At 45.8% G+C, this 24,599-nt stretch overlaps 1 protein-coding gene across 2 annotated transcripts in view; it reads left to right on the top strand.

The window, feature by feature from the left end:
* Dsor1 (mitogen-activated protein kinase kinase 1) overlaps window positions 1-24,599 on the top strand; it is a 33,844-nt gene extending 9,245 nt beyond the window's left edge. For both annotated transcript variants that reach the window (XM_077700225.1, XM_077700226.1), the window contains 7 exons: window positions 1,149-1,200; window positions 5,444-5,568; window positions 10,457-10,610; window positions 11,670-11,746; window positions 14,149-14,210; window positions 16,840-16,885; window positions 21,202-24,599. In XM_077700225.1, coding sequence (XP_077556351.1) covers window positions 1,149-1,200; window positions 5,444-5,568; window positions 10,457-10,610; window positions 11,670-11,746; window positions 14,149-14,210; window positions 16,840-16,885; window positions 21,202-21,321 — 636 coding nt within the window. In that variant the 3' untranslated portion in view covers window positions 21,322-24,599. The remainder of the gene's footprint in view (window positions 1-1,148; window positions 1,201-5,443; window positions 5,569-10,456; window positions 10,611-11,669; window positions 11,747-14,148; window positions 14,211-16,839; window positions 16,886-21,201) is intronic.

The following is a 24,599-nucleotide window of genomic DNA, read 5'->3' as shown; positions in this document are numbered from 1 at the left end:
CCTGTAGGGGGCAGAATCGTTTTGTATCTTTCAAATTGTCTTTTTGATGAAGTAGTCTGAAAACTTCGGCACCAACCCCTCAGCAGAGGTCTTTACGAAACAGGGTAAAATTTTGCTCAACGGCATCTGTTATGTATGGCCTACTCTAGACACCGCCCCCCTTTAGTCGTCCTTGACAATCTTTGTTGAAGACTTACATTTAAAAAATATGACATCCTCCTTCCAGAAGAACAAGCCTTTGATGGGACCCAGGTGGCAAGCTTGAGCGTGGACATTTAATGAGCTCATTTATTAAATTTTGTTTGATAAAGAAACTTTAATTACACCACTTCGGCATTTAATTGCACCGGAAATGCATTAGATATTGTATTAGGCTTAACCTCAGATGTATCATTACTGTTGGTTTACAGAACCTTCATGTAACAGTCATAACTTGTGTACTGGTTGCTTATGACTGCTACATAAAAAGGAACCTAGATATGGTTCTGCTTATGGCTATTGTTGCTTATCACTTGTCATCTCTGGGGGGCATATACTTGGTGGTGTGCATATGCCCCCGGCCATGAATAACACCAGAGCTCTAAAATGCCAATTTGCCATAATCTATTTCTGTTACGCATTAGAGGCTACATTCCTACGAGCTGCTACTACAAAATGCATAAATCTTTCAAAAGTACTCAAGTTTTTCTGCCTTTTAGAAAGAAAGAAAGTGTCTTCCCCAATTCTGTTTTGGGAAAAAGCACAGGCTTGGTATTTCGCTGTTGCTCCATTCTCTTAAAGTCGTGGAAAAGTTGGCGTTCACTATGTTCTCTAGATGTTTTTTTCTGCCTAATCAACTTATCTTCACACCAGCTCAGGTAAAGTGCATCTGTTTTCATGTGTTCTCATCAGCATACCTGTTTGTTTTCAGTCTGTTATCTCTGTGTTGTGGTTTCGGTTACGCATCCGAACACTCAGCTGTTTTCACGGCTTTGTGCCCGCTTATCTGCTTATCTACGTCTACAAGCAATCTTATGCATATAGTCCCACCACTGTAGGCGCGAAGCCCTGGCAAATTGATAAGCAGTCTTCCATATTTGTCGTGCACGTGGATAGCACATGTAATGGGCTTGGAGAGATTGGTGTTTTTATAACTGTATTTATTTCAGGTACTGAAAGGTCTAAACTATCTGAGGGAAAAGCATCAAATAATGCATCGTGGTAAGTATTTCTTTTCTTTTACCCCACTTCTGAGTATTTTTTAATGGCATTTCTTTTTCTAACACCGTGCTTGTTGGTAGACCAAAATTCGTGCCAAGTCTATGTTATATGTACCTTTAAACTGTGAGGCAAATAAATCAATCTTAATTCTTAAAGGGGGCAGTACAACTTTAACCAGTACAGTGAACTTGTGCTTTCCTTAATGGGAATATAAGCTCAGTTGCTGCTGATGACAGTGAGCTACTCAGGTTCAAATACTTATGGCTTATTTTGAAAGAATATTGCTAACAAAAGCGATCTGCTTTTGGCAAAAATCAGGTGCTTCCGTAGCAAGTTGTGTTTAACTCTTTCGTTACCATGCCTATTCAAATCGATCACCGGTGATCGATGATTTATATCGCCTATTTCAACATGTTGTAGTCGTTTCTCGTACACTTGATGTGGCCAGTGGTTAGTCTAGGCACTGCACTTTTAGAATCAGTTTAAATTTTCCCGCTTCAGCGACACAGAGATTTTTGACGGCGTTTTTTGCGAGCTGAGGTGCGTGTGTTTTGAGGAAGGGGGCGTGGCTGCTGCACTTGACAAAAAGCATGCCGCTCATGGTTAGGCTGCATTACCATAATTTTTTTATTTATCAAAAGGTTTCTGGCAAGTCAAGTACCAAGTAATGTTGTCAGCTTTGTAATCCAACAGCGTTGAGAGGTGATAATTACTTGAAAAAAAAAAAAAAAATGACACCAGCTATTCACTAGTGATGTTTGGTTCGGAGAAAGGGTAGCTTTATTCTGCCAAAGTTTATTTCTGATGGTACCCCGCATGTCTAGCAACTGTGCCTGGCATTTTCAGTCAGTTTCCAACAGTTTGTTTCGTTTTTGTGTTGCGAAATTCATATTTGGCGCTACTATGCAGTTACCCAACTGCAAGCTCATTTGCCATTGCGGCTCCGTTGCCTGATACAGTTCCTCGAAACAAGCATGCCGCTCGTGCTTTCACTTTACCCACGCCTTACTTCTGTGATAACAGCTTTCGCTGAAAGTCGAAAGATAACACCGAGTCGGCGGATATTAGTTCAGACGAGGAAAACGCTTCCAATCGGCTGTGAACACCGCCAGCCGCTAACCGGCCAGTTTCGTTTTTGTCCGAGGGTATTTCCGGAAGTCTAGAGTCGCTTCTTAGTAGCGCTGTCTATTCTGACAAAGTCTCCAACAGCCTTGTAATCGTTTCTTTTCGAAATTGATAGGTGGCGCTGCAATGTAGCAGGCTCGTCGTGCTGAACTCACTTCATAGCACGACGGCAGCTTGGTGAAAGCTTGCTGGGCATGATTCTTGCGCATCGTACCTTATTCCTGCAAGGAGGGCTGCCATAGCGAGTCAGAACATGATAATAAACCGCAAAAAAAGTTCTGACTCATAAGTGATCAGAACGTCAACAAGCATCCACCACAGAGTTTGGTTTTCTCACTCCAAGCGGATTTTTTCGCATCGCTTGCTTGCCTTCAATATTGTGCTGGTCATAATCATCGACAGGGTGTTTTTACATCAAGTGGAGGCTATTTGGGGCCTTTAATGATGTCAAACCACCATATTTCTTCCAGAAAACCGTCCAAAATAGCAAAATTTGAAATAGAGGTTAGGCTTCACTGCAAGGCACAAGCACCACGCGTGCTAACATTTTCTTTTATATCTGACGAATTGTACTGCGCAACTCAATTTCTTTTCTAGGGCGGGTTTTTGAAATGTTTACCTAGAAATTGTATATTGTAAATTTTTTCTACTACTGGTGGTTTATTATACACAACTTCCTATTTTTTATTTTCTATGACGCCTGAACAAAAATTTTGAATTTGATAATTTTTTTCGTAATCATTATTTATGAAAACATTATTAAAACTGGTGTCGTTGGAAAGCGCATGGAATCATCTGCATTTTATGTCACTGCAATGTGTGCCTAACCAATATGTATAGCACAGAAAAAATGTTTTGTTAGACCGCTCAAAATTGGTCAATTTCCCACGGTAATGAAAGAGTTAAAACTCGCAGTAGATGTCATGGACTAGTATAAAAACTGGGTGAATTCCTATATGAATCTATACGAATTCCTGCAAATGCAATGACTTACGCTAAAGAAGTGTGTGTTAAACGTATAAAGAACATGTCGTGAACACTTGTTTAAAAAACACGTGTGGAAAATGGAAATCGGTTGAGAACTTTCAGGACCCGCCACAGTGGCTCAGAGGCTAAGGCATTGCGCTGCTGAGCACAAGGATGTGGGTTCGATTCCTGGCCGCCGTGGCAGCTTTTCTAATGGAGGCGAAAAGCAAAAATGCCCGTGTGTTCGAGATTTCAGAGCATGTTAAAGATCCCCAGATAGTCAAAATTAATCCGGAGCCCTCCACTACGGCGCGCCTTATCACCTGCGTTGTGTCAGCGCGTTAAACCCTACAATCAACCAAGGATAGCCGCCACTAGGTATCCTCCACCATAAGAATTTTAGCAGATCTACTTGAATCTAATGTGTGCCTTTTTATTTTCTTGAAAAATAGGTCCCAGAATCACATGCACGTTATGTCTTGAGTTTTACCGCCATAAAAGTTCCCTCTGCCAACGATGCAAAGACATGGCAAATATACTATGGCGCTGCATTTAAAAGAAAAGTATTCTTGTGCACGGAGAGCGATGGAAATCGGTCTGCATCAGTTGCGTTCAGTGTTCTAGAAACTTGCTCGCGGGACTAACGCAAGCAGAATGAAGGTTATGGCAAGCAAAGCAACGTGGAAAGGATTCAGTGGACCAAAGAAGGGTTGGTTTCCCAAAATAGGAGCCCCGCTTGTGGAATACGTGCAGCAGCAAGCGGCGCAGATACCTGTGACGACAGCTGCTGAAGCAGCTAGCATGGCAGCAAGGGTTAATGTGCAGAGAGTTTTGAAGGCCAGCAGGTGCCGGATAACAAACTGTATGAAGATAAAAGGCTTCTCACTTCACCTAGAGTCAGCCATGTGCCAGAAGTTGCAGGTGCAGTTTGAAGAGAGACTGGGCGCTTTTCAGCTGTATGTGTTGAATAACTACCAGATCGGGCAAATTGGAAATGCGAACCAAATGCTGCTTTACTTCACCATCCCCGCTACCAAAACCATGGAGAGGACGGGCGGGAAGCATTCTCACCTGTTGTCATTTGGCCACGAAAAAACCGGAGTGACGGCATCGCTGTGCTACACTGCAGGCGGGCACAAACTGCCCCCCTATCTCATATTTAAACGCAAGACGCTCCCAAAAGGAGTCGTGTTCCCCAGTGGAGTAATCGTGAGGGCAAATGAGGAGTGGACGACCATGGACTTGGTTGCTGACTGGGTCAACCCTGTGTGGTGGAAGGGACCTGGCGTGAACTTGAGCCTGCGTACGATGATCGTTCTCGGCGCATTCAAATGCCACCTCAACGAGCGTATCAAGGACAACCTCACTGCAGGCAACACTGACCTTGTCGTAATACCTGGCGTCGTGACATCTCAATTGCAACCAGTGGATGTTTTCCTGAATAAACCAGTGAAAGACCAGATTTGTGAAAGCTTGCTGGGTGGCTTGTTGGTGGCGGCCACGAACTCTCACCTTGCAACGGGATAAAGTGTGCCTCGTTACAAGGCTTTTCTGGAAGGGTGAAAGATGCATTGTGCACGATCCTGTCTACCATGGCTGGTAAAGCATTCAAGAAGAGCGGCATTTCTAATGCTGTGCACGGCACTGAAGATGAGATGCTTTGGGCCACTGAGAGCAACAAGTAGTTGTCCGACAGCAACGACTCCTTCCATCTGGCAGCACCCGGACCATCCTCAGGGATGGTTAACGTGCTGCGCCGTACCATCCTTGAGGTTTAGGTGACTATCTCGCCAGCGATAACCAGTACCATTTATATTGTTGCACATTTGGATTTTCTTTGCACAATCGAAGACAGTGTTTTTTCTTTTTTTTTTTGGACAGCAAGAAATGGGTGCGCATTGCAATTGAGGTTGCATTACATTTGAGTAAATGAGGTACATCTTTCTCAGCATTTCTCCTGAGGAAAGGGTCCTTTTGAAGGCAGCGAAAGTTTGAACTTGCCTAATTGGATTTGTGTGATTAGCTGGTTCAGCCTATAAATCAGTAGATGTACCAGAAGAAAAAAAAATGTTCCTTACAACAATCATTGCAGTGTTGCTACTAAAAAGCGATTTGGGTGAACCTGTCTTCCTTTTTTTTTTTTTTTCTGCAGACGTCAAGCCGTCAAACATGCTTGTGAACTCTCGGGGTGAAATCAAGATCTGCGACTTCGGAGTGAGCGGGCAACTGATCGATTCCATGGCCAACTCCTTCGTGGGTACGCGATCGTACATGTCGGTACGTACCAGGGATTCGATTCTATGCACTCTTGAAACTGTGTTCACAAAACACACTTTGCACCTTTTGGTCTGGACATCGAAAGGTTTTAAAGCGTGTGGAAGCAGCAGGAGGTCTGGCCTCTGTAGAAATAAGGCGTATTTGCACGAAATGCGTGGCAAACTGGGTAGTTCTACATCCAAAACAGGATTTATCTGTGTGCGATGTTCCTAAGCATTATGCCTTCCAGTCTCGTTTTTTGAAGAAGAATTGGCATAGATTACTGGTGATGTGACAGTGGCAGAGTCTACAAAAAAAAAAAAAATCACTGTTTTCTTTTCTTGTTTTGACATAAGAAAGTAACAGTTGTAAGCTTGCAGCTTATACAAAAGAAAGCGAGATCAAGCCGCAGTATCTTGCACTTGGGCATTGACACTTCTGTAGTTCTTGACTCCATAGGCCTGGCAGGCAAGTGTAGGCTGACAAGCAACAGTTACGTGTAGATCATATTGAGGGGGAAAAAAATTAAGGTAGGGGGAGAGAAGGAAGGAATGCGTGGATTATGTGGCAGCTTTTTTTTTTCTCCCTCTTATAGTATGGATGGTAACCAAAATTTACCTCACAAATTTTTGGTGCTTATACAGGGGTGAGACAGCTGCGCATATTGCGCAGTTTTGATACAAATTGGTTTTCCTGCGCCGGGCTGCTCCAAAAGCTTGAAAATCACAAAAATTGTGCCAAACTGCTCCAAAACAGTCTAAGAGCCAAGGCTTAACTCTTCTTCAGTTTCAGTGGAGAAAAATGCTTACTGATGGCATAATTTTCCTGAAATGGTGCTGTATGTAAAGGTTTAATTGATTGATCGTTCAACAAAAAAACCCACATTGTCCCCGAGATAGTTCTTTGAAAGTCACAATGTCAATTTGCACATGTTATATTCTGTGCGTTTTCAAAGTTTTCCCATCGAAAAACATTGCAAAGTCCTGTAGAAAAATATGTGATGAGGCGACAAACTACTTGTGCAAGTAGGTGAAAAAACAACAATTTTTGGAGCGCCGTATCTCCGGAACGACGTTAGTGGGCGCCGCTGTCTTTGTGTGGTGAAGATTCGAAAATATGGCCGCCTGGAGAAGCAGTTGCTCGTGGCTCAGGCAGAGTGATCCTTGCCGATTCAGACCATGGTTGTGGTTGTGGGGGTGGCTGGGTCTGATCGTCTAATCGGTTGCGGAAAGTTGCGTGACTCGAAAGATGGAGTTCGTCTATAACAACGTGGTGCCCGCGAATTTGCCATGTTTCGGCCTTGAGTGTGATGCGCAGTGCATGCTTGAAGTGAAGTTTCGGACTTATTGCGGTGTTATAAAACACTCAGTTATTACTGCCTTGCGAGCGGCGGGAATGGGACGATCGACAATGCAGAAGTGGCGGTGCAGGCTACATCGCCACAAAACGTTCAAGCAGTGTCCGATTGCGGGATGGGCTATTAGAGAGTTTTAGCTGACCGTTTCTGACGGTCCACTCCGCTCCGATAGCAAGCGGGAGCGCCATTGCGCATGCGTGGCACGCTAGTGCGCTACCGGCGATGCCGGAGCGGGGCCCCGCTCCGCTAACCGGGGCCTTTTAGCGGACCGTCGCGGCAGCTTACGCTACCGTGCGGAATTTTAACATGGCTGCCCCCGCGATGCGAGCGCGCTACGGCGAACTTCGTTTCTTCAGTTGAAACACGACCGACGAAGCCGCGGAAGCGCTTCCGAATAGGCAATGGTGCTACACACCTCAAAGATCTTCTTTCCTCCACGAGGGAAGCAAAAAACGTCGACTGAAGCGCGGGGCTGCTTCTATGCAGCGCTGAGAAAGACAGCCTTGGCTTGGTTATTCCAAAGTTTATCGGCTTGTTTATTGTTATTTAGAAAAATTATACCGTGTCAGCGACTACATTATACAAAAAAAAAGGTTAAATGAGGCCAAGAAACACGGTATTTTGCTTTGTTTGGGCGACCAAATACAAATTCTTTTGTTTCCTTTAGGATGAAGGTTTGGTTTACAGGCGCACACGAAACAACCAGTAATGCGAATCATTCCCCGTCGAGAGAGATACGGTTATCGCTTAGCTAAAAGCCTTTTGGCTGCTGACGCTCTGGTTGTGCTGAGCGGGATGTCGGGAGCTTAGCAGAGCGTCAAAAATGGTCAGCTAAAACTCTCTATTATTGCAAGATAGGAATATTGCAATGGTTCATCTATCTGAAGTGAAATTTAATGCCGAAAGAGAGGTAGCTAAACATACCAACGTTACTCAAATTACAATCGTAGTGAACGTGCACTGTGGGAATTGAAATGGGAACCCGCCGTGGTGGCTCAGTGGCTAAGGCGTTGCGCTGCTGAGCACGAGGTCGATGCCCGGCCGCGGCGGCCGCTTTTCTGATGGAGGCGAAAAGCAAAAACGCCCGTGTGTACGAGATTTCGGCGCACGATAAAGATCCCCAGGTGGTCAAAATTAATCCGGAGCCCTCCACTACGGCGCGCCTCATCGCCTGCGTTGCGTCGGCGCGTTAAACCCCACAATCAATCAATCAATCAATTGAAATGGGAGGGTTGGGGAGGAGTTGGGAGGTGGGTGTGGAAGGGGGTGGGGGTGCGCCGACTGTCACGTCGCTCTGCCAAGCTTTGCCTTGGCTTTGCACTTGTGCTTAAAGCCAACTCTGGGATTACAAAAATAAAAATTTTGGCATTCACATGATAATAAAAATGCCTTACGATTGCTTAGTTTTTCAATTCGATATTTTCAGTGGAGCTCCACGCTATCTATGCCTATATAGAGCCTAGGAATTTAAAAATGGTTTTTAAAAAGGTATTGCAGTTTGTACCTCGTGATACTCTGGTGGAAAAACTTTTTTGAAAGGCTGTTCCAGTGTTATGTACGTTCAAAACTGATTAAAAAGTCCACTCCCCACCCCGAGTTGCCAAAAATTTGATTTTTGAGGCTTCTAAGGTGACAGAAGATAAATGTCATTCTTCTGCTCCAAATCAACGTTCTTCTGCTCCAGAATAAAGATTTCGCTGCTCCAAAAACTGCTCCCAAATCTGATTCAGCTGTCTCACCCTTGCTATATCTTTATGCTCTTCACTGGCCCTATGAGATTGTATTACAGCTGGGAGATGTCCGAAACAAATTTCTTTTCGTATTTGTGAGTGAGGGTTTATCATACACACGCACACGTGTGCCATACATGTTTTTGGATGTATCTCGCTGCTGTTGACATCCTTTCATGCTCAAGAATATGACCCTAAGCTGTTAAGACTGGATCTGAAATTGATGAATGTGCAAACGGAACGTACAAAGGTACGAAAGGGGGGGGGGGCAATGATACACAGCACTGACTTGCAAGTGAAGTTTTTAATTTGAACCTACATGTATAAGTACATTTGCACCCAGAGGAACAATAAATGTGGGCTAAAATTACAAGCTTCAGTTGTCAGTCACCACTGTGTGTTGTCCTTTACCCTTTTTGTCCCTTTGTACGTGCTGTTTGTATACCTATCAGTGGCAAAAGGCCCAACGCCTGAGTTGAGTCCTTCAACATCTTATTTATGCACGTACGTAGCATGTTAGAAGATGCTATAGTAGTAATGTGAACAGCGACTAAGGTTTGGATAAGAAAGGAAACCAGTGCCAAAGTGCTGTGCAGCAGATGATTCAGAGACTTAAAGGAGCCATTCTGCTTTCTAGCGCTGTCCGTGAAACACTTGAACAACTCGCGGGCAAGCACAACTCGCTCATTGCTTTAAAAAACGTGTGCACAGCTTTTCTAGGGGTTCGAGCCAAACTCAAACTTGGACATGGCATGAATAAGCTGGGAAACTAAAACGCCTTTACACTTTCAGTCATAGGTTGGCAGGCTCACTCACGAGTGCACTCACACACCCCCAACTCACCACTCATGAGTGAGTGATGAGTGAGCCTCGCCATCGTTTTGGACTGGCAAGTGTGAGTGCGAGTGAGTGTGAGCCCCACGCGCAGTGAGCCCCGCTCACCACTCGTGAGTGCGACCACCACTCGCTGCGAGCCCCGCTCACCACTCACGAGTGGGAGAGCAACTCGCCGGGAGCCCCTATCACCACTCGAAAATGCGAGTGCTACTCGTCGTGAGCCCCGCTCATCACTCGCGAGTGCACTCGCGCCATTTGCGGGGCTTACTGCGATGAGCGCCACTACTGCGCTTGTACTCGCTGGTGGCTATTCGTCGCAGGAGCCGTTCGCTGTGATGGTTGTTAATGGTGGGATTGCTTTTAGCTTCGGAAATATGTCGTCACCGAGCTCCTGCTATGGGGCACCCTAGAACTAATTCTCTGGTGGTGTGTTGATTTAGGAATATGATTTGGATGGCCTCCTGACGCCATAACGCACTCATACGGTTCGGTTTCATGACGAATGGATGGTCTGCTGCACACACTCGCGTTCGAGGGGAGATGACGAGTGGTGAGCACAAGCACGAGTGAGTGCGAGTGGTGACGGCGAATGATGAGCGTGAGTGCGAGTGGTGATGGCAAGTGGTGAGCATAAGTGAGTGCAAGTGGTGACAGCGAGCGGTGAGTGCGAGTGCAAGGAAGTGTGAGTGGTCACGGCGAGTGGTGAGCAGGAGCTTGAGTGGGTGAGAGTGGTGGGTGCGTAGTGCGAGTAAATGCTAGTGGTGAGGGCGACTGGTGAGTGGGAGTGTGCGCGAGGAAAAATATATTTTTTGGTGCGCGTGAGTGAGTGGCGCCAAGTTTTGCTGATGTATGCTTTCACATGTGAGATGTCTTCTCTGGGTGACCCTCTTGTCCATTTTGTTGTTGCAGCCCGATGTATGCTTGTATGCTTTCACGTGTGCGATGTCTTCTCTGGGTGACCCTCTTGTCCATTTTGTTCTTGCAGCCAGAACGACTGCAGGGCACCCACTACACAGTCCAGTCGGACATCTGGAGCCTGGGCCTGTCGCTGGTGGAAATGGCCTTGGGCCGCTACCCCATCCCGCCCCCCGATGACCGAGAGCTATCCTCCATCTTTGGCCGCAACTACACCCCAGAGAGTGAGTTGAGTGGGGGAGAGAGGGGCTGCGGGGGTTGGCTACTCGAGGTTTGTGTCATCTTGACGGCAAACGTGCATCACAGACTGACAACTTCCACATCCGGTGCTCTTGCCAGTTCTTTCCAAAGAGGAATTAACCTCGAGTCCTAATAAGCCAAACTTCTACCACAAATTACTTCTTAGCGTGCACTAGGCTGGGCTGCGGTTGCGATGGCTTGTGAGACCATAATGCTGAGTTCAGTGGAATCAGAAGAAAGGTAATTGTAGGGATGAATTTCGATCACTTTGATATGACAACCTGTGCCTGTTCAAACATGTGGTTATGTGAAACAATCATTTCATTGTGTTTCTTCTGAACAGAGTGGCTACACAATACTGGAAGTGTTGTGCATGGGCTTTGGTACACAAGGAATGGCTGTCTTGTGGTGCGAGAACCCATTGCGATTTTGTCTCGCTCCTCACTAACCCAGGCTTCTTTATGGTTGTCACTCTTCTTGGGAAGCAGTGGAATTGCATTTGGGTTTTTTACTACCCTGACTCACAGAATGGGGAGGAAAACACTCAGCAGGAGCACTTTACCTTGCTCCTCTGTGATGCAAGTCAAATGAAATACAAGTACAGTGGCAGTCAATTGCGGACGGCATGAGAAATGGGGTTGTGATCGGCTCCTTAGAAAAAGACTGGGGCTTCTATTGCTTTGAGCTCGCGTAATGAATAGCATTCGAAGGACTGTTGTGCATTATCCCTTTTTAATTAGCTTAGTAGGGAGCAGGATGGGAGTGATTCAACTCACCAGTATTTTTGTCATTGCCTTCACCAACAAGGAAGGGGGTGCAATGCATTACTGAGTGAGACAAAAACGTTCATTAGAAATTAAAATTTGTCTCGTGTCCTAAGGAATCTGCTCGCCGTAAGGGACGAGAAAGGTTGGTGAGGGGTGCTAGATGAGGTTCCGTATGTTGGCTCCGTGTGCAAAGCTCAGCAGCGCCGCCATCAGGGCTTTGCGGTGTGTTCTGGTGGGCTTCTTGAAAGGGCCCCTTTGAAGTAAACTTTGTTGCAGGTAACTCTGGCATGGCGTCAGGTGACGGACCACGGCCCATGTCAATCTTCGAACTTCTCGACTACATTGTCAACGAAGTGAGTGGGCCGGCCTCCTTTTTCTTGAACAGTATTTTAAATGATAATTTTTATGGCACTATTGTCAGTGTGCTTACAGCTTTTAATAAATTTCAAATGCAGCAAAATGACTTTGCTGCGAATTTCAGATTAATTATTTTTAGATTTATGAGTACCGTAAAATACCGAGCAAGCGCCCCCCAAAACTTGTAGATAATTGGCTTAGAGTCATGACACTTCTAGGCAATGCTAAAAACGTAAATTTTCACATTCACTTCAATCACTGTTAAATCCACAAAACGATTTTGCAGAATTCGATCCCAAAATAAGGTTCAGGCCCTCGGTCTGCAGCTCGTCAGGGTCCTCGTAGTTCTTATCCCACTCACGTATCCTTTTACCGTCCTATTTGAACACGTGAGAAGTGAGGTGCCTGTTTCTGCCATTTTTCCAATTCCAGTCCACTACTTCGAGCTTCCTTTTTACCGTATACGAATGCATAGTTAACAAAGACAGCCGCTCGCGAAAAAATGGAGGCGATGACTGGTAACGCGTTCTCGTAGCAGCAACGACTTGGATTGTATTGGATTCGGCATCGGCTTTGAACACTGTGGCATCCAAAAGCCCGGAAAAAAAAAACGCTTTCGGAATGGCGGGAAGTGGGAGGGGGCGCTTGCTTGGTCGTGTACAGAAATTCTAAATTCTGGGAAAATGCTTGGGGGGCGCTTGCATGGGTGATGGCGCTTGATCGGTATTTTACGGTACTTCTAAGATCCCATGCTGCGCATCTATACTTTCAGTTCATAAGTACTATTTCAGTAGTACTACAATTTCAGAATGGCAATTCTTGGTACATCGTTAACACCTTGAAACTTTGAATTTATACTCAAAAATTCAAATGTTCGTAAATTTTGAACCAAAATGCACAATTTTTAGTTCAGCCCGCTGAAAAGCAACCTCCAAATGTAGCTGGAGCTTCTTTTATGTAGTAGGCCTAACATTAAGAATATGAGATGTTTGTTCCAAGACCTCTTTTTTTCTGCTGTGGAAAGGAAATTAGCAGGGCTGGCATAATAAACATGCCTCTGCCAGCAACTCGGCTTCGCCGCTGTTGTTAGAATGCCTCCAGGCTCTGGGGGTCACCTTACAATTGTATTTTCAAGAAAAAGTGGCCTAGAAACTTATTTATTTTGCAGAATAAATAAAACGAAAAGTGTAGCCCGGAAGCATCGTAGTTGTGGCCCGTCAATTGTTCGCAGTGTGCATGTGTAAGCGTATCAAAGTATTGGTATTGCATCCGTGGTTAACGCTGGATGCTCAATGCTCAGTGTGTGGCCTGGTGGGGAATTAAGTTTCTTGGTTCCACGATGAAGTGCCGATTCTCATATTTTCTTGGTGATGAGGTGCAGACAGTTCACTTGAGTTGGAACTTGTGGATATATTCTTCGGTAGTTACTCCTTCTCAGGAGGAAATGAGTTGACTACTTGTAATGATTGAAGAAGAGAGATAGTCCGCATGAAAATGAATGATGTACAGTCACCTGTCCTGCTATGGTCTTGCAGGACTCGTCAGAAAAAATATATTTTGCAATAAACTCGTGTTATGTGTGAGGTGAGGTGAGCGAGGTCGACGAAGTACTGGCATTAGAGGCTAGCAACTAACTTCACTGTAATTGGTAATTGTAAGGAGATTTCACTATCCCATCATGAAAGCAGCCTTGGTTTTTGGGAGCAGAATAAACGAAATGAGCAAAATGAGAGGTGTAAGGGTAGCGAGCCGACAGTTTATTTTTCACATAAGTTCAACAATTTAAGTTAAGGATAACACTAAAGTCCCCCGGCATGGTTTTCCGGTAGATATTTCTTCTGACTGCTTTTATTCATGGGCAGCAATGATAAATGATTATTAAATGGCTCTGCAATCGGGCCGATGTTGTTAGTATGTAGCAGTAGCACTTTGTTGGCTTATTTTAGAATGTGTGAATTGAACAGCGTTGAATGCAATGTCGGCTACCTTGGTCAGGCGGAACAAGCAATTATTCGTCAAAGGTCGTAATTACTATTGCTGCCACATCACATTTTGTGCCCCCCCCCCCCCCCCTCCCTCCTCCATTCTGTAACACCAAACAGCAGTTTGAATATGTTGTATGGTAATGAAAGCTCTACATCGGAAGTAAGAAGGAATTTCGAAAGGACAGAGTGCAATGACGTGCTACCCCACGCTCACTGAGTAGGATGTCAAGACAAAGACATAGACGAAGTCATGGACGTCACAAACACGTTTTGCGCGAATTCTTAACTAGCATTTGCTAGAGCTGTTTGTCCCCTTTCTGGTCCGAGAGGGCTTAGGTGTGACAGTAGTGCTGAGCTGACTGGGGCAGTGGGGTGTTGTTTCTCACTGCTGGGCTCGCCCCTCGGCTTCTCAGGCCCCACCGTCAGTGCCGACATGCGTCTTCTCGCCAGAGTTCAAGGACCTTGTTGATCGATGGTGAGTACCGCTTGCATTGGGCCTGCGTTTTGTGTGAGCATTTTGTTGGCCTGTGATGTTGCTGCATTCAGCTATCGACAGGGGGCATTACAATACGTGCCAATTTTTGACGTGAAAGCAACAAATGCCTTATTGTGCGAAAGAGGCAGCACCTGGCATTGGCTTGTGGGGCAGGAAAACACTTCCATGAGGAGTGTTCTAAAGCACAAGGCGTTCCACATTCCTTAGGTAACCTGCACTCGGAGCTCTTTGATGTAGGCAGTTGCGAAACTCCACCTCAAAACAGCTGGCCCCCTCCCCTGCTTAGGATCGTGCGTATGGTGGCGCCACTGCGGCCACTGCATGCACTGTCCAAAAAGCACAGTAACTAGTCAAACTGACAGCTCAACGATAAACTTTATTTTAAAGGTGCATAATTCTTATTTTTGCACCTTTCTAAGTTATTCATTGCTTTCTTAACTGCGGTTTCTCGTTGAGATTGTTTCTGCGTCCGTGCAACTGCCTTGACCGATTGGCACTTGTTCGGGCACTCCGGCACAACATAACTCCGAACTGAAGTACAAAATTTGCAGTTGTCGCTTCGCCTGCATCACACTGTATGCCAAAACTAATCCAGTGGCTGATCAAGTGGCTCCAGGTAATCCTTTGAAGCTTGCATAAAGCCATCGAAGCGAATTTTTAACTTTTTTTTTTTGCCACCTGATGACAGCAGATGACGCGCAGCAGACGACAATGCGTTGGCGACAACGCATCGTGCTGACGACACAGTTGCATTTTTTTACTATTGCTTCTAATGCATGTAAAACACTTGCGTGGTTGAACACCTTGGGCTTCTTCGGCACAACAAATTTAAGTAAGCACCCAAATGCCATTTTCCGCCCATGTTGTTGAGCGGCAAACCACATTGTATAGTTTATTTTGTCACCAACAGATGGCGCCGCTATACAAAAAAAAATCCATAACAGTGGCCCAATCATAGGGTCACTTTTTGATGCATGGGGCCTATGGGGAGTTTCGTAACTTCTATATCAAGTAACTCTGCCTGCACTGACATCACTGTACAGTGGAATCTCGGTGATACGATTCTGGGTAATACGAATTCGGGATGATATGAATTTCTGATAAGTCCCGGCAAAATTGCATTGTGTGCCATAAGAAAATTTTCGGCTCTTACGAACAGACCTGCGCGGCCCGGCAGATGATACGAACGAGCTGTCAAGGCGCCCGACTGCCGAGCGAGCAAATGACGGCGACGTACAGGCTTTCTCTCCCCGCTTTGTCGCTCTTTCTCCAGGAACGGCTGGGCTGTTGTTTTCTGCTCGCAAAAGCGCGCCGCGCACGTCACAGGCGCGCTGACGCCGCCGCGGAACCACCCGCACGCTGCGCGGGGCGCGGCCGGCTGCGACAACATGGCGGCGGCTTCGGTCGCGAAGTGGTGCGAGGCACTCGAGCGACCATTTCTAATCACTCTTTAAAATGCCGCTCAAAGCACACACAAAGTTTCTTGTGTGGTAAACGAGCTAATAATGTGGGGGAAAACGGTGCTATAAAACAAGATAAGCTTAGGGACGGGTGTGCAAACTTTTGACAGAATATTTAAGGTACATTTAGTACCTTAAATATTTACTACCATATGATGGCACGTGGAAGCGCTGCCACGTAGTATTTTTCATATTTCGCAGGGTTTCTGTATCAGTCAGAATAAATGAGTATGCCATTAGTTTGTCGCTGAAGATACTGCATTTCGATTCCTATCGTGGGTACCTACAAGTGTCTCATTGACACTTCAATGATTAGGGCAGTACTTCTCGAGTTAGATAAATTAATTAATTAAATTGTATTAACAAAAAATTAGTGGCTGCTGTATCGTGTTCATAGTAACGAGCGAGGCGACCAGTGGCTGAGCAAGGAAGGACCAACCGGTCGTTTATTCAGTCGGTTATATAGCTGCGTGGGCAGTGAGGGGAAGGGAAAGTTGGGCAACGAAGTGAAACTTGCTGTCGGCGCACATGCACGATAGCCCGATCTGATACAGCCGCTACTCCATTGCATTGGAAACATTATGCACCAGGTTGTGCTCGAGTAATGCCATTGCTCTTTTTTTAAACCTTGGTGCATGATCTCGGTGCAGTTTTGGTGCATCAAACGGGGTTAGACAGAGCAAAGAAATATTGGTTCCAGTTGACCTTGTCCCCTATCTTCACATTTAGCCAGATAACATCTTCATTCGTTTTTTTGCACAGGTCCGAAAATGGGGATCAAACTTCAGGAGGCCTGTAACCTATTTGTAAATTTCAACCTTGTGACATGCGTGGTGAAAATAGACGTGCTTTCTGTTCCAGTTTCGCACAGTATTCTCTGTTCGTTGAATTTTTTCGCATTGCCTGCAAAGCTGCCCCCCCCACCCCCACAATTTGCTGTCTTCCCACTGCGCCGTCTTCATGCAACTGCCGACCCCTGTCTTAGAGCATGCCTAGGAAGAGGGGTTTGTGCGTGCTGTAAACTAGGCAGTGGCACTTTCGAAGGCGCTTGTTGGGGCTGACTACCCTTCCTCCTTGCCTTTTTGTATGACGAGAAATCCTTTATTTCGTTATGTGTGATGAAGTGTGCTGCTTCTTGAACATTGCAGCTTGAAAAGGAACCCAAATGAGCGAGGGGACTTGAAGACGTTAATGGTGAGTCACGGCTGAAGTTGTCTCTCCGCAGTAGTTAGTGCCACAGGCTCTCACTGCTGGAACAAATTCTCTTTGTTACATTGGGAGCACACACCCTGAAGCTTCGCTAAGGCTGGTCAGGCTGTGAGCATGCTATTGCGAATTCCAGGATGAAACAAGCTCGAGCTCAACACGATTGCAGGTTGCAGGGATTAGGGGAGGCCAAATAATGTTGTTCTTTTGGAGGATTTTTCTTTTAGGTTCTTAGATGATGCAGGTATTTTGCTTGTACACAATAACCTGACAACACATGAAGGGCCCTGGGAAGTTAAATTTTTCATAATCAGAAGCGATGAGAATTAGTCTACCGTATTTTCCGGTCTATAAGTCGCACCTTTGTATAAGTCGCGCCCCCCTCAAAATGACATTTTTTCCGAAAAAAACATATATAAGCCGCACCGGTGTATAAGACGCACCGGTGTACAAGACGCACTTGTTAATTAGGTAAACTCACAGTGAATCAGATCATTAGAAATAGCGGCGAAAGTACATGGTTGCGGCGGCCGCCGCCTATCAACGAATCGCCCGGTGAGGAGGGCTAGACACATGCATCTCCTGTCCAAAGTCTTGACAGAACAAAGTTCTCAAAAATGGTTTATTGAAACACACAGATGGCATGTACTTACAAACGGCATTAGGTAAAACCATCGAAGTCTTCTTCCTCCGACTCGCTAACAAACAATTCAGCAACTTCAAGTGGGAGTTCCGCCAGCACATCGCTATCACCCTCCGACTCACTGATATCTTCTTCGCCAACATGTCACCACTCGCGGAACGGATCATTCCGGCCTTTATGAACCCGGCTACAACTGCTTTTGTAGAAATGGTGTCCCAAGTGTCGGAGACCCATTTGGCCACCTCTCCAAACGTCGCGCGTCTCTTGCGTGCTGTCGTAAATAAGCGCAATAAAGGTGTTATGGCGGACGGAAGTGACGCGACCGGAAGCGACCTGAAAATCGAAACTTATCAGCAAGCTGTCATTTTAAAAATTAGCAGCACGTTTACCTCCTTCAGAGTAACTCTCTGTGATAATTTATAAGCTGCATTTTACTTTTGCTACCCAGTTTGATATTACTTTAAATTTATTCTGAACTGTAGTTACTGCGCATGGCAGAAAGTGGCGCGTGGTTGTCGCAGGCCATTATCATTGTTTTTGACTGGAATAAACTGCTAATTCTTTAGTTTAACGTCCCGAAGCGACATATGGGCTATGAGAAACACAGCAGCGGTGGGCTTCGGATTCATTTTGACCATAGAGCTGTGTCTCCTAACGTGCACTGCCCACGTGCGGCCGCCGCGAACCGGAATTCTTCCATACATAAGTCGCACCGGTGGATAAGACGCACCAACAAAAATATCAGAAAAAAACCGCGACCTATACACCGGAAAATACGGTACCCTTTCTTGCGTGTCACGGTGAATCGGCATACTTATGTGTAACCTAGATCATTGTCCTGTTGCAAGCTTTGAGGTTCATTGCTTCATTTTTTAGCCTAATTTTTCTACAATGATCTACCGTATTTACTCGCATAATCCTCGCACTTTTTTTTTTTCGGAAAAGTCAATTCAAAGTTAGGGGTGCGAGAATTATGCGGGGAAAAAAAATCTGGTGCACAGTGTTGCCAATCTGCCTCCTGCCAGCCCCGCTAAATGTAGCGGTCGTTTTTTGTATATGTAAGCTCAGTGTTGCCAACAGCAGCTATTTCTTTTTATTTTATTATTTACAACGCAAACAGTCTCCCGTCGATCAGCGATCATGAAATTGCCGCCTTTGCTTTCTGGCGCGCGCCCTATCTCGTCGTCGTATGTGCAAGCCCTACTCCAGTAACGCACGCTGAAGTCGGTGACGCCGAAGCACGTGCCGGCCTGCGGCACGGTTGCCGTGTTCGATCGCGTACTCTTTTGCTTTCAATTTGAAAGCGGCAGTGTAGCTGGCGTCCTTTCCCATGGCGAAGCGGTACCAAGCACAAAACAAAGAGATCAAAAATTTTTCATAATGGCAGCGAGCTATCCACCACTGACGCGAGTGACTCACTGGCTGCTGCCGCTCAACGACGGGACCACGACGGCGACACGACGACACGACAGCGAGCTGCGCGAACACCGTCTAGTTGCGCGCACGCAAAACATGCGTGAAACCGGCTCAAGGACAGTGTGAGTAGCGTGTTAGGGCGCCTGTTAGGGAGTAGCCATGCAGGTTGTTGGGTCGCCTGGATGGCCTTGGATACACAGCGCTCTCCTCCGAACGGAGAGGCAGCGGGGGAGGGCGCGCGTTGGAGAGCGCGTGCACCATGCGGGTTTCGCGAGCATGCAACTTTCGCCGCTGCAAAGTTGGGGGTGCGAGGATTATGCGAGGAACCAAAAAAATCCAAGTTTTGGTGGCTCACATTAGGGGTGCGAGGATTACGCGAGTGCGAGGATTACGCGAGTAAATACGGTACATTATCTACCATGTAACACCGCTGCTTTAATACACTTCAGTTGGGAGTTCAATGCCCGTTTTTGTGCACCCCTCGCCCTGTACCTACATCTAGTAATGCGCTATTTCAGCTAGCAGAACCTTTTAACTCTTTCGTTACAGCAGAAAAATGGCCGATTTTGAGTGCTTCCACAAATCTGTCTTTTTTTTTTTCTCCTCAACTACTGGACACATTTAGCATTGCTATACATGAAATTGTGGCTTATAGGTTGGTATTTCAAACAAATAATAGCAGTTGTGTGAAAGGTACAATTATGTGCAGTTAATTGGTCGGATAAACTGATTAAAATGCACGTAAAAGCGTACACACAATGCATATAAGCAGTTGTACTGAGCCTAAAAATTATTTTAAAAATTCTAAGCTATACAAGTTGTTTCTATGTTCCTAAGCTACGATTCAATATATGCATCAACACTGTACACCAGGTTTTGGATTTTAGCGGGCCGCCAAACTAGTGGCCCTGGTGACTGTGGCACTATGTGAAGCCACTCGAGAGTAGGTCGATCTCTAAAATATGCATCCAAGCATACTTGTTTGTGTTCTCACACAAAATCGTTATCACTTCAGTCATGAAAAACAAGAGAAAAAATCCAGCACTCTTGAGAAGCGGCACGTATCGCTCCGCAGCGCTACTCTGACATGAGCGCCAAGCTATCTTGAAGGTGATAACGCGATATAGCGCGGTGTGTCTGGCAAAATGTCCCTGCCGCACATTGTCCAGACCCTACCCATGAAAATATAACTGCAGTCGTCAGATAAGAAGCACATTGTTTATAAATACGGCGCAAAGTCAAAAACTCCCAGCACTTGTTGAAGCCTGACGCCATTGAATGGGAGTGTCTTCGTCAGAACTAAAATCTGATGATGAACCCACATAGTTGCCAGAGTCATCACTGCTGCTGAGGTAAGAAAAATCGGCAGCTGCAGCTGCCGAAGTCCCTGCTACAGCTGTCTGCTTTTGCATAGCGCACCGTGAAGTGGATGCTATTTTCGCGCAACTCGCCTCTATCGCGGATTCACATTTGACTCTTGACGCCATCTCCGTGCGTGAAAAGTAAGCAAACGAAAATGAAATCAAAAAAAGGAGTAGCCTATAAATACCCCAGACGGCATTTGTTGTCTGCAAGACGCCGTTTTTAGCTTTCGCGGGATGTTTGAAATCATCGGAACTCCGCGTCCGATGGCCTATGGCGCTGTAAGGAAAGAGTTAAAGGGACAGACAACCGATTTTTGTCGAGTATATTTTATCTATCCTAAATGAAAGCGCATCACTTTTAAAAAACCTTATACCTTAGCAGTTTTGCTAATGGTGCCCTAAAACCTTTGAAATTGGAAATTTTAGTTCTACCAGCTACATGTGTCCCTCCGAAAGGAATGCTGGCCACCACAACAGTGAGCCGCGCAGCAACATTTTTTAACTGCACGTGTGATGAAAAGAGGTATTTAAAACTGTATCCCTGGCCTAAACAACAACAATGTGCAGTATTTCCTATTGCTTTATGTGGTTTTTGAATCACGCATTGAAACCGGAGGAGTTGTTTGGACACATATGGTAGTGTCACGTTTTAACGCTACAAGGCGCCACCTTTCGGACTTAAGAAACTGTAGTGCAAAATTAAAATTATTTCTGCCTGTTCATTTGTGAATTCCTTGCGGTTTCCCCCACTATATAGAATGCTGGTTTTCATATGAGCTAGAGAACGTTCACTCTACAAAAATCGGTTGTCTGTCTCTCTAATCTACTCGTTGAACCTCCAGTCACTGTAATGCGTGTGACAATGCTTGTGCGGTGTGCAGAACCACCCGTACGTGCGGACGTCGGAGCAGGAGAAAGTGGATTTTGCCGGGTGGGTCTGCCAGACCATGGGCCTGGACCCCTCGACCCCGACAAAGCTTACTCCCGAGGGGCAGGCCTGACTTCCATGATCGTCGACAGCTACACGCCACCACCGCAGCCTCGAGAAAAGAGAGAGAGGAGGGTGGAAGTGCGGCCTCTTTCTTGCTCCCCGCTTCGTCAGCCCTCGCCGCTCTTTCTTTGTGGGCCTTGGGGACACTGTCGAGGTCTGCCCAACTCATTCTGTTGCCTCAAAACCATGTCTCTGTGTTTTGAGGTGTGAGCTTGTCTGTCTGCTACCTTTCTGTCGAGCCGATTTACTCACAGCAACCGTTGGTAGGCAAAAAAACACCGCTCTGTACAGTGACTCTAAAGCACTCCCAACAGCTCTGGGACAGTCGACTTTCATTAACTTGGAGTAGACGCTCTTGTTACCTTTTGTGGTAGTTAAGCTGCCTTTGTTCCTGATTGGTGGGTTTTGAAAATGTGATGCCGGAAAGATAGAGGACAGGTGCCCGTCAGCTTGGTTCATGAGCACGGAAAAACTGAACTTTTAGAAAAGAGGTGTTGCTGTAATGGTGAAATGCATCTGGTCTGGAAAGATAAGAATTTCGCGCAAGTCAGGTACTTGTAGAACTGCATGGCACAAGCTGGACACTTGGCCAATCCCCCTGTGCAGGCCATTCTTGGCTATTTAGAATGGGGAAAGGGGTTGAGGTTGCCCTGATCTGAGTGCGCTGTTAACCAAGGAGTTATCAGAGACTATGTGACCCTCTAGTGAGCTGTCCAGGTCTGTTCTGGAGTCACTAGGCTCACTACGTTTCAGTTCTCAGTGGGAGGTATTTCCGGCATGGCTTCCATCTTGATTCCTTTTTTTTTTTTTTTTTTTAACGAAGAAAAGCTAAGGCAAGCCACTATTACTGGTTGCTGCACAGCACTGCTGCTTCTTACTTCGCTTTTATTTGGTTATTAACTTCCGTCTTGCTTTTTTGCTGTTATCCCGTCCAACCAGGGTCCCCATTGTACTTTAGTGGTAATAGGTGCCTTTAGCTTTTACACTGTGTCTGAGGTTTAAGTCAGATAGCACTTGTAATGGACTCGGGAAGAGGGCTCCGTGAATGCTTTGCAGCTTTCACAGTTCTGGGAGGGTATGGACCAGCTCACGCTGAACCTGTTAGTATCTGCTGTGCAGTGCAAACAGTATAGACCATGTGGATGTGTTGCCTTTGAATTGTTTTCGATTTTAAAAGGCCTGGTGTAGTTCGTGTCTGGTCTAAGAAACCTTAGCGCTTGAAGTAGCACACAACGCGAATGTTGTTGTTATTTTTCCCCATCTAGGCTTATGCTACTCTTTGTAGTAGATTGTAGTTTACTTTCGCCTTATTTTATCGTGACAATGTTGCGCTGAGGTTAAGAATAACCTTTTGGCCGCCGGCGCAATTATATTGCATGAAACAGCTGTGGTCCAGAAGCTACCTTGGGGCTGTGCACTTTGTTTTTAGGCATTGCTAAAATTGAGTTCTTTACCTTAGCATCTTGGACACTTTCGCCTTATTTTATCGTGACAATGTTGTGCTGAGGTTAGGAATAACCTTTTGGCCGCCGGCGCAATTATATTGCATGAAACAGCTGTGGTGTCTCTTCCTTGGGCTGTGCACTTTGTTTTTAGGCATTGCTAAAATTGAGGTTCTTTACCTTAGCATCTTGGACGCTTGTCATCGCCTTGGACGCTTGTTACCTTGAATTGTCCGTGCAAACTGTGACTACATTTGCCAACCAGCAGTGTTTTGTTTTTATGCTGCATATTTTAAGATTTGTTTCTGTCGATTGGGCTTGCTCCAGCTACCAGGTGTGGATACAGCAGTGCTCCTTTTTTTATTCAGCACCTTTTGCGGCCGTCTCTGCTTTGTGCGTGTGTGAAACTTCTTTGTGGTGGTAGTCAGAGAAGTGAGGCTATGCTTCTGACGTGTTTTTTCCTGCTCAGGGCCTTCCAATTTTTTTTCGACGTCTCTTGCATTGTTTCTGCAAGCTATGCATGTTACTGTACATATGGGATGTATGAGTCTAAGGGAAGTGGCCTGCAAATGCACTCAGTGGGGTGACTGGCAGGCAGTTGTGTTACGGTGCACGGTGCATGTGTGGTGGTCGATTTTTTTATTTTTTTAAATTTTCTTTCGTCTTTTTGAGCATTCGCCTTACTGAACTTTCATGGCAGGTTGCTCGCTAAGCATGGCCTCTTTAGCTTCTGTGGACCTTTCTAATTATTCAATGCTTCCTTTAACCTTTCCACAAAAGAGATAAAAACCAGAGTGTAAACATTTTGTGTGCAACTGTTGAGCTGAGCATGCTATGTACCATATTTGGAAGCTTGGTTGTACGACTTCCTTGTATAACTGCTGTAGGTGAAGAAACGGCCAGAAAGAAGGCACTGGAAATGAGAGAACTGGATACCACCCTGGGTACTGTTTAACACAAAAACTTGAGTTGTGAAGCTTGGAAGTCGTTTTATTTATTTTTTGTTGTCGTTAAGACAGCGCTTGTTTTGAGATGTGGCTGGAGGTATCCTTTCTATCTCTTCCTCCTCTTTTTCAGTGATGGGGATTGAGCATTAGCAAAGGCAGGTGGAAAAACTGGCACGCAGGCAAGGCTACCTTCCGTCGAGGCGATGTTGTATACTTAGGTGGGATGTGCTTGCCTCCTGCTAGCGGAGTGCTCTAGAAAACATTCCCAGTGAACCGTCGTCGTATTCAGTGTCTATTTATTTGCAAACCTGCTTTTACATTTCTTTTTCTTCGTGCAGTCTCGATCTCTCCATCCCTTGCCCTCCTAGCAGGGCCGCGTTCTTCTAGGTGGGCCTAACGGGATGCCAACCGTGCGCGCGAACAAAAGAAAACGAAGTTAATATGCACCGGGAGAGCTGTATAATGGCTCCTGCTCTCCCAACAGTAAACTGCAAGTGTGGAAGTCCTTAATGTTGCAGGACAATTCAGTGTCTGACCGTGTTTACGTTCTACTGCATACCTTCTCTACACGCAAGGGGGGATGCTTCTTCGGTCCTATGGCAACTGGGAGAGACGGGGAGCGGGTCTCTTTCTAATGTGTGTCAGTTGACAAGTGCCGCTGTGTACCCATTGTTTTCTAGGCTGTGTTTGTATCGCTCTTCACGTTCTCTCCTTTGTAAGGGGATGATTTTTTTTTAAATACTGTAGCAAGCAGTGGTGAGGGGATATTCAACAAACAAACAAAAGAGCAGCAAATGTTTTGTTGACCAAAGAAATTCTTTGCTGCAGGTCTGCAGGTGATACCAACTATTTTAAGATATTTGAGTTTCAATAAAACGCCCTGTACAATGAGCGTGGGT

Source organism: Haemaphysalis longicornis, unplaced genomic scaffold, assembly GCF_048455015.1.
Source record: "Haemaphysalis longicornis isolate Haplotype H1 unplaced genomic scaffold, Haemaphysalis longicornis Haplotype H1 scaffold_2, whole genome shotgun sequence".
In the NCBI taxonomy this organism is placed as follows: Eukaryota; Metazoa; Arthropoda; class Arachnida; order Ixodida; family Ixodidae; genus Haemaphysalis; species Haemaphysalis longicornis.
Note: the sequence above shows the minus strand (reverse complement) of the source record. Positions and strands in the feature narration are given on the sequence as shown.